We start from the raw sequence: 14,874 nt of genomic DNA on the forward strand, positions 1-14,874 counted from the left end.
CCATAGAAGTGGAGGTTGAGCATCCCTGCAGGACAGAAATGTACCACCTGGCCAAGGAGCCACACCTGCCCTGCAATGGAAGGGGGCGGGGGACTCCACTCCAAGCCTCTCTCCTCCTTCTCCCCAGGCCTAGCTGCCTTAGCAGGGCAATCCCTCCTCCCGCAGTCCATCCACAGGCATCCTTGGGGCATGCATCACTTGTCAGGCCCTGGGCTTGGGATGGGGCAGTACAAAAGTTATCAGACAAAGTCTTATCCACGTGGACCTCACAGCAGAGAAAGAAGATAGAGAAGAAAGCAAGCATAGCACAGGGAGATCAGATCGGTGCTTTGTGACCGCCTGGAGGGGTGGGATAGGGAGACGCAAGAGGGAAGGGATATGGGAACAGATGTATATGTATAACTGATTCACTTTGTTATACAGCAGAAACTAACACACCATTGTGAAGCAATTATACTCCAATAAAGTTGTAAAATAAAAAAAGAAAAAAAAAGAAAGCAAGCAGTTACATGGAGAAAAATCGAAACACTCTGAATACTCAGAGCTCTAATCGAAGTACCGTATATACTTACTAGGAAATCCCTGGGGAAAGACTGAGGTAGATCTGTAAGTACAAAATTTGGAGACTCTCCAAGGTACATTGTTGAGTAGAAAAAGCTAAACCACAGAACAGCATACCATTTACGTTTCAAAAAGCTTTCTGAAACACGTTGCGATATTCTATCTATGGGTGCATAAATATATGTAACTTCGAAGAAAAAAGGTCTAGAATTACACCTCTTATTTTCCATGATTAAATTTTTTTCAAAAAGAATGTATTCATTGTTTGTGAAATTTAAAATAATAACATTTTTTAAATTCCAGCAAACTCTTTGTGGGGGGTCTTCTGGAAGTATTTGCATTTAGCTAAGTTAAGATGTATATCACATTGCCTGTTAATTGTGACAAAGCAGTTGGCATTCCCAGACATGATTTTATCTAAGTGACTATTATTGAGCAGAGAGCAATGTCCTGAGCAAATGGGACGTGAGACGGATGTGTGCCAGTAGAGATATGGCAAAGGAAAGAGAATTTGGCACGAAGCTCAGCTGAGTATAAGGAGAAAGACCTAGCAGCTACCTTCCATGTCTGCAACTTTCACAGTTTCACCTGAGGCTGGTCCTCCTAACAAGCTGAAAGCTCGAACATCAGCTTACAGGTTTAGCCTACTAATAGAGATTCTCCACCTTAGCTGCATATTAGAATCACATGGGGAGACTTACTAAAATAGCAATGCCTTGAACAAAGACCAATGAAAAGTAAGGTCTTTGGGAGGTTGGGCCTGGGCGTTGTTTTTTTAATACGACCAGGGCTGAGACTCACTGTTCAAAGACGCATGCATGCACCCTCTCAGTTTGGACACCCTCATGCTTGCAAAGTACTCCAAAACTGGCATCAGTTGCAGGTGCTTCTTAAATTCTAGGGGACTATGGGAAAAGGAAAAATATTTGCATTTTTGTATTATGTGATTCCGAAATGATAACACCATGTGTTTGGTTTATTTCAGGCTCGACTAACCAAAGAACAGCGCTGGGGAAGTGCATTGCTTTCCAGAAACCACTCCTTAGAAGAGGAATTTGAAAGGGCAAAAGCAGCAGTGGAGGTAAGTTTTTTGGCTTGTTTTTCTGTTTCATGTTTCTGAGAGTGGAATTCAAAAAAATCAAACTTCAGCAGGATACATATTAAATGGGTCTTTATAAACATGAAATAATCATGACTATGATTGTTAGAATGAGACGTGTTACCGGAGAACTTTTCTTTCTTTTTTTTTTTTTTTGCGTTATGCGGACCTCTCACTGTTGTGGCCTCTCCCGTTGTGGAGCACAGGCTCCGGACGCGCAGGCTCAGCGGCCATGGCTCACGGGCCTAGCCGCTCCGCGGCATGTGGGATTTTCCCGGACCGGGGCACGAACTCGTGTCCCCTGCATCGGCAGGCGGACTCCCAACCACTGCGCCACCAGGGAAGCCCACCAGAGAACTTTTGACTTCCCACCCGGGGTGACTAATAGATGTCATCTATTATGCCAATTCTGTGGTAGATTAGCAGTGACTTCGGGAGTCTTGGGTCAGAAAACTCTGAGCCTTGCGTGTATCCCATGATGAACCTATGCTATGCATTTGCTATGCTTCTGTGAAGCCAGGGTTTATGCCTGGTGTTTTTATCTCTCTGGCATCTAGCACAATGTCTGAAACATAGAAGGTTTTACTACCCCTGAAATAGTATACATTTTCCTAACTGGGTGGGGGGAAAAGGCAGGGCTGAGATATTCTAATCAATGGATAGCCCATCTTGACTTGAGCCATAATTTTTTTTTTTACTGTTAAGGGTGTCCAAAACAATGACAATGTTGATAAATCAAATGAAACATTTAATTTGAACATTACTTTCCTTATATAGCCTTCTAAAGAGAGATAGAGAGAGGGAGAGAGAAGGAGGAAAGAAAGGGAAAAGGGAAGACAAAAAAAAGCATCCTTTGCTGTTTTTTATGCATTTCCTTCCTGGGTAAAAGCACAGAGTGCATCACAGGTGCCATCTATGATTCTCACCAAAGCTTTGTTAGAAGACTGTTTGAGAGTTGAGCTTTTCACCCAACCCATGTATGAACCTGCCAGGACCTCTATTTCTATTACTGATGTGAAATCTTGAAAATTGAAAGTATTCCTGTAATATGGTTCATTTATGTGGCCATCTTACCTCTAGAATTTAGATGAAATTATTATACTACGGGCAGTCTTTCAGTAACTCCATACTTGAAGTGCAATTAAATCATACTTGCAATTTAATATTAAAAAGATTCTTTATATTCTAGGAAATAATTCCAGCCAAATTTCCTATCATCATTCAGAAACCTAATAAGAGAACACTTTTATCTCATCACAATACAATCCACCCAAATTTCTTCTTTTAATTTTAACCTTTTTAATTAAAATAAAAGTTAAGGCATATTTAGTGCTCTTGAACATGATCAGCTGATTTGATTGAGACCAGCTGAGTTCAATCAAGTTGTTCAACTGCATGGGGCCTGTAGCTCAGTTTATTTTAAATGTAGATTTTTCCAGACTTAAGAGCTAATTTAAGTTTCTTTTGAGCTCCTACTGTGTATAGGACACTGAATTAGCATTAAAAAGAAGATGATTTAGAACCATAGAATCTTGGGACAGTAAAGACTTTATAATTTATCTGGTCCCATTTATTTTTATTTTTTTTAACATCTTTATTGGAGTATAATTGCTTACAGTGGTATGTTAGTTTCTCTGGTCCCATTTATAATGAGACAATGAGTTCAAACTCAAAACTTAATTACAAAGACTTAGTTACAAAGTAACATCAACAAGGAAAAAATTGTCCATCTGTGTATCTATCTATTCATAAAATCACTTAATCTTAGTTTTGGTAGAGACCTTAGAAGTCATCTATCCCAACCAGGCATACAAAACAATTTTTTTTCTTTTCAAACATACTTGACAAATTATTCAAACATACCCTGTTTCTACTTGAACATTTTCAATTAAGGGCAACTCACTTCTTTTCAAGAAAACCTGTTTCAGTTTTGCACAATCCTAACAATTAAAGCTCTTCCCTGAATTAGGCTGAAATTGGCCTTCAAGCAACTACCAGTTTTCTTACCCCTGGCTTTGCCCTCTCTGGAACAAGGCAAAATTAGGTGAATCCCTTCTGTACATGACGCCCATTCACCCCAGGAAGCCTTGTTTTCTCCTGGCTTCTCCTTGTCTCTTTGGAATTGAGAGGCCAGAGTTGTTATTCTAACTTGTTGCTAATAACTAAATAACAACAAACATCTGATTAACCAATATAAGTCTCATTTTTCCACACCTGTATGGTCCTTTCCAGCTGCAAAATCCTAAAATGCTTTGTTACTTGAAGTAGTCATTCAGCAAACATTCCTGGCTATCTATATGTGCTGGCTGCTGAACTAGGTACAAGAGATAAAGGAATGAGCTAGCTTTGAGTAGTTGTCTAACAATGGCATGGACCAGATGACCAACTCAGACAAGACATTTGCTCCCTTCTACTTTAGTTTCTTCATTATAAGATGAGGGGCTTGGATGTCTAATATACTAAGAATGCTATACGTTTGTATCTTCAAGTGAAGTGAATGGTAAGTACAGAATTCCCAGCAAAGCAGAAAATTGTAAGCACATTTGCTCAGCTGGAAGCCTGGAGCTGAGAAGCTTCCTTAAGGAATGAGGGAGGATGATGCTGACCTGGAAGGTGTGAACAGGTGTGGAGAAAATAGGCGTGACGTATGGGGGCGGAGGTTGTGTTTCACTAAGCTGATGGTAAATCAGACCTTCAAAACTGCACACATATGTGGACTACTTACTTTCCAGCATTATTCTTATCCAGGATTTAATCTAAATCCATAGTAGAAGACATAATAAAACGGATCCGAGTCTTGGAAATATACATGCCCCTTGACCCAGCCACTTCTTAGAATTTATGCTAGAGAAATAATCATGAAAGTTTGCAACATTTTATCTGTAGAATTTTTTTAAATAGTGAAAATTTGGGAATAGCTCAAGTGTCCCATTACAGAGAATTAACTAAGTTATTATCTCTACAATAAAATGCTATGTAACCATTAAAAACTACATCATAGAAAAATATTTAACATCATATAAAAATGTCTAGTGATAATTGGAATAATTTATTTACTGACAGTTTTACAATATGACCCCAACTTCGTAAAATGATAGTAGCTTAATACCTAACATGTTAGAATACATACTGTGTGCCAGGCACTACCTCGGGAGCTTTGCGTGGATTCTCATTTAATCCTCACCACAGTCTTATGAGGAAGGTAATATTACTATTCTCATTCTGCAGATGAGAAAACTGAGGCTTAAAGATATTGCAGACAGTTACGTGGCATTTTATAAGCAATTAAGATAGACTGAAAATGAACAACTCTCATTTAGCAAGTTACAAAGTCATGATTTTCACCCAGACTCCAGAGCCCATATTCTGAATCACTGCACTGTATAAGTATAAAGAGCGTCTGTGCCCAAACCTTAACAGTAGTTATCCTTGGGTGGCTGGATTTGGAGTGATTTCTTCCATTAGCTATCTATATTTTCCTAATGTTCTATCATAAACATGTATTACGTTGGTAATCAAGGAAGAAGTGGTAAACTATAGACACTATGTTAGAGTCTAAGATTCTTAAGAGAACTAAAAGTGCCACATTCTTCATTTCAAGACCAATAAAGAATGGCACCACAGATTGGCTTCATCAGAGACTGTTCTAAACACTAGTAAGACCCAGATGAAAACCATGCCTGGAGCAAGTTGAATTTTCCCAAAGTCTCCATTTTTATATCACTGATTCCAATATTCCTTCTATTTCACATTCTATTCCATCTTAAACCCTCATATTTTTTTGGTCATCATCCTGCCTCATGACCTGGCACCTGGTCCTCCTTCTGCGCCTAATCCCCTCACAAGCTCCAGGGGCACTGTTGCGCTCTCTATTCCTCTTGCACAACAGCCTCATTGCCTGCTGTCCCCACTCTGTCTTTTTTTTTTAAAAAAAAACAGTTATTATTTTGACATGTTTAAACAGACGTGAGCAGAGGGACTGATTTTTTTTTTAACATCTTTATTGGAGAATAACTGCTTTACAATGGTGTGTTAGTTTCTGCTTTATAACAAAGTGAATCAGTTAATACATATACATATATCCCCATATCTCTTCCCTCTTGCGTCTCCCTCCCTCCCACCCTCTCTATCCCACCCCTCTAGGTGGTCACAAACCACCAAGCTGATCTCCCTGTGCTATGCGGCTGCTTCCCACTAGCTAGCTATTTTACGTTTGGTAGTGTATATATGTCCATGCCACTCTCTCACTTTGTCCCAGCTTACCCTTCCCCCTCCCCATATCATGAAGTCCATTCTCTAGTAAGTCTGTCTTTATTCCCATCTTGCCCCTAAATTCTTCATGACCATTTTTTTCTTTTTTTAGATTCCATATATATGTGTTAGCATTCGGTATTTGTTTTTCTCTTTCTGACTTCACTCTGTATGACAGACTCTAGGTCCATCCACCTCACTACAAATAACTCAATTTCGTTTCTTTTTATGGCTGAGTAATATTCCATTGTATGTATGTGCCACATCTTCTTTATCCATTCATCTGTCGATGGACACTTAGGTTGCTTCCATGTCCTGGCTATTGTAAACAGAGCTGCAATGAACATTTTGGTACATGACTCTTTTTGAGTTATGCTTTTCTCAGGGTACATGCCCAGTAGTGGGATTGCTGGGTCATATGGTAGTTCTATTTTTAGTTTTTTAAGGAACCTCCATACTGTTCTCCATAGTGGCTGTATCAATTTACATTCCCACCAACAGTGCAAGAGGGTTCCTTTTTCTCCACACCCTCTCCAGCATTTATTGTTTCTAGATTTTTTGATGATGGCCATTCTGACTGGTGTGAGATGATATCTCATTGTAGTTTTGATTTGCATTTCTCTAATGATTAATGATGTTGAGCATTTTTTCATGTGTTTGTTGGCAATCTGTATATCTTCTTTGGAGAAATGTCTATTTAGGTCTTCTGCCCATTTTTGGATTGGGTTGTTTGTTTTTTGGATATTGAGCTGCAGGAGCTGCTTGTAAATTTTGGAGATTAATCCTTTGTCAGTTTCTTCATTTGCAAATATTTTCTCCCATTCTGAGGGTTGTCTTTTGTCTTGTTTATGGTTTCCTTTGCTGTGTAAAAGCTTTGAAGTTTCATTAGGTCCCATTTGTTTATTTTTGTTTTTATTTCCCTTTCTCCAGGAGGTGGGTCAAAAAGGATCTTGCTGTGATTTATGTCATGGAGTGTTCTGCCTATGTTTTCCTCTAAGAGTTTAATACTGTCTGGCCTTACATTTAGGTCTTTAATCCGTTTTGAGTTTATCTTTGTATATGGTGTTAGGGAATTCCATCTCTTCTACTAAAGACAACTAACACCATGTGCACATTTATTGTATATCTTATGTGACCTGGGAACCTGTTTATGTGCAAAGACTAACATTGCTTAAGCCCAGGTTGAACGGTTAGATCTCGTGAGGCCTTATGTGGGTGAAGCTTTTTGCCTACATATCTTATATTTTATCACTGCAAACTCATCTCGGCTCAGCGTATTGTAATTTTAGGACAAAGAGCCAAATACTTCTCTTTGGGGCTTTAAAAAAAAATGCCTCTTCCCTGAAGGAGCTTCCTCCATACGTCCTCCTGGATTTTCTTCCTAGCCAGCAGCCTAAACACGCTGTCAGCTACAACAGGTCTCTGGGAAAGATGCACTGGGAGGCACAGAAGTGAGAAGCAGGGAAGGAGCCCCAGGGGCTCAGGAACGGAGATCCCTAGAGCGACCTGTGCTGCTGCGTCAACAGAGGAGAGAGGAGGTCACGTGGGCCGGCAGCACACCTGCAACCACACATCAAAAATACCTCTTATCACTGTCAGCACGGAGGGAAAGAGCCAGCCAGCATCTGGCACTGTGTTTAGCTAGTTAGTCTCTCTAGGTGCCTTAGCCTTCAAAATAAACTGGATGTAGCAACAAATTCATCAGACATGTTTGAAACTCCTTCTGTGGGCCAGGCACTGGGCTAGGTGCTAGGAATAGTAAATTGAGTAAGATAGCTCTGCCCTTAAAGATCTGGAAGAATTGCAGGTATTTTGCAGCTCAGGAGATCATCAAGCACAGTTTATCCCATGGTATAGTTCAGCGGTCCCCAGCCTTTTTGGCACCAGGGACCGGTTTTGTGGAAGACAATTTTTCCATGGACCAGGCTTTGCAGAGGGATAGTTTTGAGATGATTCAAGTGCGTTACATCTATTGTGTACTTTATTATTATTACATTGAAATTTATAATGGAATAATTATACAACTCACCATAATGCTGACAGGAGGCAGAGCTCAGGCAGTAATGCAAGCGATGGGGAGTGGCTGTAGTTACAGGTGAAGCTTTGCTTGCTCACCTGCTGTTCACTTCCTGCTGTGAGGCCCGGTTCCTAACAGGCCATGGACTGGTACCAGTCCATGGCCGGGGGGTTTCGGAACCCTGGTATAGTTATTGTGGATTTACATGTTCATCTCCACATGGAGATTTTGAACTCTTACAGGTGGGACCGTGTCTTTACGTTCTTAGCACCTTTCAGAGAGGCTGGTACAGAACGAGGTGCCACAAACTTTTGCTGGATAAATAAATGAACATATTAGCAACTTATTCCTCTAATGCATTTATTTCACCTTAGTATCTCTTCTTTAGTGTGTGTTTAAGAAATGTCACTAACTTACTAACAGAAGATAAACTTTGTGCTTGACAAGCATCATTGAAAGCTACCTCCTAACTTCCCATTTCTATGTCCTATCTCAAAGGACATAGCTCTCAAGATAACTCTCCTTCAGACTCCAGGCTAACTTTCCCTCAGCAGCACTATATGAAAAAGCACCGACAAATTGGTAATTACTGTTTAAGAACAAGGTTAGTGAAACAGTTTAATGCTAACTAGAAATTCCTTGGTCTGGAAATGTGAGTGACCTTCTTTGTCTCTAAGTTTAACTAGGAAATGTCATGTTCAAAACAATGTAACATCTGATAGGCACCTCAGAAAAATTAAATGACTGAAGGGAATCGGAGACTATTCTTGAACTCCTTTTGTTAATATAGGATCATGTAAGAAACTTCTGACTTGGGTGCCTGCCTACCAAGAAGATTATCTGTCTCTACCACCCCCTCATATTTTCTCTTGCTTTCTATGACAGTGTCACCTCTTCGAAGTAGGTGGAAGAGATTAATGGATTAAACACTACTTAAATCATTCTGACTTAGATTCAATATTCAAAAAAGAGAAAATCTTCTGAAAATATATGGAAACATTCTTTGGGCAATATTGAAGGAATCTTGAGGTTAACTTCTTAAGATACAGATATCCTAAAGCTTAGCACGTCATGTTAGCTAACATGCTTCCCATGTCAAAGTGTAGATAGATCACATAAAGATTAGATGTGTTGTGAGTTCATTGGGAAACTGGCAATGTTGATCTCATAATGAGTCAATATCCTTCCATTTTAAACAAAGAAAAGTTGATTCTCAAAAACGATATGAAGCATAGATGAGACTTAATGTCAAGTGACTCATGACAAACCTACATAGGTGAAATGGGTGAAAGTATAAAGACATGTAGGATGGTCTGAGATAAATTTAAGGATAAGTAATCTATTTAAAGGAAGAGAGATATTTAGAGTTCACCCATAATTTAAGTCAGTGTTTTGAACAGTTACTGTATTCTTTCACTCTCCCTTGATATCCATTGTGTAAATACCAAAGTAATTAAATCTTTGACTTGACCCTTTTTTTAAATTATTTTTATTGGGGTATAGTTAATTTACAATGTTGTGTTAGTTTCAGGTGTACAGCGAAGTGAATCTGTCATACATATACATGTATCCTCTCTTTTAGGTTCTTTTCCCATACAGGCCATTACAGAGCATTGAGTAGAGTTCCTTGTGCTGTATAGTAGGTCCTTATTGGTTACCTATTTTATATATAGTAGTGACTTGACCCATTCTAACAAAACTTCAGTTATCCACAGATTGGTCTTCTAGACCATCATATTTGCAGACAAGCTCTAGACCAAAAAGTAGCTAGGATAAATTCCCTTAACACCCAGACTAGCAGGCAGATCTGCTCAATGCCACCATTTAGGGTCCCAGGTTCCTTGCCATTTGTTTCCCCTCCACCCCTTAGGGTATTATCCTCCCCTGCATGGTCAAAGCCAAGTCACAAGTGTGTTGTTTCTCCAGCCCCCACCAGGGGAAGGAGAGCTTGAAGGAGGCAGGCCCACCTTCCTAAAAGCTCTGGCCCAGATCTCATCTGCTCACGCTCCACTGGCTGAAGCTTAGTCGAACACATCACTCCACCACCACCCATGCCCCAAACTGCAAGGGAGGCTGGGAAACGGCCACAGTTCTACCACCACAGAAGAAAGGAAAGTGTATTTTGACTGACAGCTAGCCGTCTCTGCCACAGGTACCCTCCAGCTCTGATATTTGGAGGAATATTAGAAAGCCTCTCTCTCAATATCTCTTTCTCTCTCCTGGATTTTTTTTCCTTTTAGGACCAACTATTAAATAATTTACTAGGAATTTTATTTCTGTAGGAGGAATAATGTAAGTCTATTTATCTGGAACATACAAAACCCCATCACTTTTTTTTTAATTGAAATATAGTTGATTTACAATTTTGTGTTAGTTTCTGGTGTACAGCAAAGTGATTCAGTTATACACACACACACACACACACACACACATATATATTCTTTTTCATACTCTTTTCCATTATGGTTTACTATGGGATATTGACTATAGTTCCCTGTGCTATGCAGTAGGACCTTGTTGTTGATCTGTTTTATATAGTAGTTTGTGTCTGCTAATCCCAAACTCCTAATTTATCCCTCTCCCCCCTTTCCCCTTTGGTAACCATAAATTTGTTTTCTGTGTCTTCAAAACCCCATCTCTTGATTAGCAATTCTCTGCCATATAAGCCAATCATCACTATTCTATAAAACTTCCTGTAATATTGAATATTATTAATCCTGGTTTATTGAAAAGGAACAAAAATGAGGTCTGCAGGTTAAATCCCTTATTTTTGTCAATTACTGAAGTCAGGGGTTAAAATAATTCTAGGCTTTAATGCTATATTCAGGTCAGTAGAGCTATCTGCCCATGTTGGTTTCAAAAGGTTTTCATAAAATCAAAATACTGGATGATGAGATATATCTCTTTTTTGATGACAAACACGTATACTTCTCTTTGGTTTAATAAGTAGAACATCAAACACACAACCCTACAGAGTTCTGTAAAGAATCCGTAAACTCCCTGTGGGTGAAGCCAATTTCCTTTATTCATTTGACTAGGGCATATAATATACCACACAGTTGATGTTCCATACATAAATAATTCCTGTTGATTAAGAAAGTGGTTCTTTTCCATGAGGGTAACCAGTCCTTCTTCCTCCTCCCAGATGGTCAATCATCAGCCTCTTAGATCTTGTGTTAGTCAGTGTTCTCCAGAGAAACAGAACCAGTAGGATATAAAGAAAGACAGACAGAGACTGAGATTTACTATAAGGAATTGGCTCACACAATTATGGAGGCTGAGAAGTTCCACAGTCTGCCATCTGAAAGCTGGAGACCCAGAAAAGCTGGTGGTGTAGTTTCAGTCCAAATCCAAAGGCCTGAGGACCAGGAGAGCCAATGGTATAAGTCCCAGTCTGAATATAGAAGACCAATGTCCCAGCTCAAGGAGACAAGTAGAAAGAATTCTCCCTTCCTCTGCCTTTTTGTTCTATTCAGGCCCTCACTGGATTAGGTGATGGCGACCTGCACTGGAGAGGGCCACTGCTTTACTCAGTCTACCAATTCAAATGCTAACCTCATATAGAAACAGACACACAGAAATGTTTAATCAAATGTCTGGGTACTCTATGGGCCAGTCAAGTTGACACATAAAATTAACCATCACAGATCTTAATGACATTTCCAGAGATGCCCAGTCTTCTCTGGAACCTCTGGTACTGAACTGTGAGAGATGTCACAGGCCATTTTAGAGTTTATGCTTCATGCCAGGGATTCATAGGGCCCACCTCATCACTGTAGAGAAGGGGCTGAAATCCAGAGACACTAACGGACTTGCCCAAGCAAACACTGCTGATTACTGGCAGGCAGAACTGGAACCCACATTTGCACATTACCTTGGAGCTGTTGATAAAGGGAGGAACTTCTGAATTCAGATAGTAAACAATATTAAAAATTACTCAAAATTGGAATTTAGTTTAGAGATGTGTTTTTCTTACATGAGATTTCTTTAATATGTTGGTTTTAATTTATATTAAAGTGACTTGGTATTATTTGAAATATACATCAATCCCTGACCTCACAGCTATATTTAATGGACCAAGAGGGCTAGAGGCATGGAGAGAAAGTAAAAGGCAGAGAGGTATTAAAACATAGCTAGAAATTGTCAATATCATACATGAGCCACATGCAAATAATTGGAGATGAATTTGATTTCCCATGAAAAACTGAATTGCATGGTGAAATCTGAGAATAAAAGGTTTACCGTGATACCCCATCCTAGTTACCTTATATCCAAAGAATAAAAATGGATAAATAAATAACCTCAAGTTAAACCCCCAGATCAGAATATTATGGTTATTAACACCAATTGCTTCCTATATCAAAAAGCTTGGGCAGTCATAGAAAAAGAATGGGCAGTCAAATGTTCTATTTCTGTGTCCTGCATGGCTCTGGAGTGAAAATGCAGACATATACAAGATTGACTACCTGATCTGACTACAGAAGGAAAGTAGATAGGTCACTCTACCCTTAAACCTAATTGTGAGAGAATATTTCATTTTCACAGAATAAGTAAAACCAATCCCCTTATTAAACTGAGATGTGGGGCTTCCCTGGTGGTGCAGTGGTTGAGAGTCCGCCTGCTGATACAGGGGACGCGGGTTCGTGCCCGGTCCGGGAGGGTCCCACATGCTGCGGAGTGGCTGGGCCCATGGGCCATGGCCGCTGAGCCTGCGCATCCGGAGCCTGTGCTCCGCAACGGGAGAGGCCACAACAGTGAGAGGCCCACGTACCGCAAAAAAACAAAAAACAAAACTGAGATGTGTTTCTGTGATGGCAACGGTGTTTATCGAAGCCATTGATGTAAAGAACACACTTGCGAAAGCTCCATTTCAAGTTACCACTTCCTTGTCTAAATCATTTCTTATGACTCATTTGGTATTCTAAAGAGAATCTTCCTTTTCAAAATAAGCTGGCTTTTGATACTAAAGCATTCATTCTCTACCTGTTCTGAACAGACATTCAATTGTGAGCATCAGATTTAAGTCACCTCATAAATTAGGTTTAAGTTTTAATTGGCCAGTTGGCAATATTACAATATGGACTTCGAAATTGGAATTATTTCTTTCATTAGTGAAGTTTGATTTTATGGATCCACCAAATCACAATGATTATTTGGATCAGTGATAAAGATTTACCCCATTCAAAATAATAGCTTTGCATTATTATTTTGGATGGCTAAGAATACACACACACGTGCACACATACACACATGCACACATACATACAAATACACACAGACCACTGTAAATTTAAGTGAGGTCCTGACTTGTTCAGGCAAGGATCCCAAGCACAATGGAAGTGAAGTGGCCACATGAGTGGAAACAAATGCAGCTTCTCTAGAATCTCTAATATGGATGTGCAGCTGTTGGTGACACTAAGTCCACAAGGAAGGCCTTTTACACTTGGGCTTTGTGTGTGTACTCAGGAAGAAATTACATAGTCCATCCTGAATCCATTTGGTTCTCAGGCTAAATGCAGGTGTCAGGAAAGATGGGGCCTCATGCTGTGTGTCCGTCACGGGATGGGGGGAAGATGGCAGCAGTATGCCCCAGCATCGCCCAACGCCATCAGTACCTCTAGCTCCCCGGATTTCCAGAAAGCCTACTGCCGTGCTCAGAGGGATGATCCTAACTTTTACAAAATTTTAAAAGTACACATGAACTTTGAGAAAAGAGTGGAAGGAAATGCAAAGGTATCAACAGTAATTAAAAACATCTCTGGATAGTGAGATTGAGAGATTATTAATTTTCATTGGCAATTTCAATGGGTTTTTTTAAGATTATAATGATATAGATATTGATTTCATAAACGTAAAATAAGTTGTTTGGGTGTTTTGTTTTTTTTTTCCTTAAAATATGCCCTGTGTGTCAGATCAGGGCCAGGAGACTTGGGCTCTATTACTCCTGGGCCATTCACTGCCCTGGCAGGCTTGGAAAAGTCCTTTTCCTTTTCTGTGCCTCAATTTCTTTATCTGTAACCTGAGACCATTCATTAGATCCATGATACCCTAATTAGGCTTCCCACTGGAAATACCTGGGGAGCTTCCCAAAATACTGATGCCTGTCCCACTCCAAGGTACTGTGATTGCAGTGGCCCTGGCTGTGGCCTGGGTTTGGAAATTTTGAAAAGATCCCCCCAGCTGATTCAGTGTGAAGACAAATTTAGGAACCTCTGGATTTGATGATTTCTAAGGCTGTCTTCTGCTGTCATGATCTGTGAATCTATGATTCTTCACATTTGCCTACGGCCATCCCTGAGTATCAGTTCTATTTTTAGCAGTTGCTAGGAAATAATATTCCAAAACTTTCCTAGGTGACCCATTTCAATGTCTTACAATCATTTCAATCAGAATATATTTCCTTATGTCTTTTCCCATTATGGGAAAAGAGAGCATCTAGTTCTGATTGGATTTGTTGCTGAATTCCTTGCATGAACTTACATCACTGGATTCAGTTATTTTTCACCTCTAAGTAAATTCTCTAATTACGAGATCTTTACCTAACAAGTTCCTTGTCAAGGTTCTAATGGTGAGGGAGAAATGCAAGATTACTTAACTGCTCTATCACCCAGGGTATACTTTCCAGTTTCTGCCAACATCATTCCTAGATCTGTGTTCCTGTGACGTTCTTAAGGACAGTATATTTTCAACCTTTAATTTTTTTTAAACCTGGGAATAATAATTTCAAAAAGAAGATATCACTAGGATTGAAGCATATTTTTAGTAAATAAGCAATCCTCTTCCTTTTTTACCTACTGAATATATATTTGTCTTTTCACTTTTTTCCCGTTTCTGTCTGTCCTTTATCATCTTAATTGGCCACTGAGTTATATAATTTATAATATGTTTTATAGTTTATATATATTTTATTATTGGTTGAATATTCCTTCCATGTTTTTACTGTTTT

The 14,874-nt window shown here is 39.5% G+C and overlaps 1 protein-coding gene across 7 annotated transcripts in view; it reads left to right on the forward strand.

Annotated features, from left to right (window-relative positions):
- The window catches only part of PEX5L (peroxisomal biogenesis factor 5 like), a gene marked incomplete at its 5' end in the record, with an annotated part of 187,067 nt that overhangs the window by 118,893 nt on the left and 53,300 nt on the right, over positions 1–14,874 (forward strand). For all 7 annotated transcript variants that reach the window (XM_079705628.1, XM_079705627.1, XM_079705630.1 and 4 more), the window contains one exon: positions 1,547–1,642. In XM_079705628.1, coding sequence (XP_079561754.1) covers positions 1,547–1,642 — 96 coding nt within the window. The remainder of the gene's footprint in view (positions 1–1,546; positions 1,643–14,874) is intronic.

Source organism: Hyperoodon ampullatus (assembly GCF_949752795.1).
Source record: "Hyperoodon ampullatus genome assembly, chromosome: 5".
NCBI lineage: Eukaryota > Metazoa > Chordata > Mammalia > Artiodactyla > Ziphiidae > Hyperoodon > Hyperoodon ampullatus.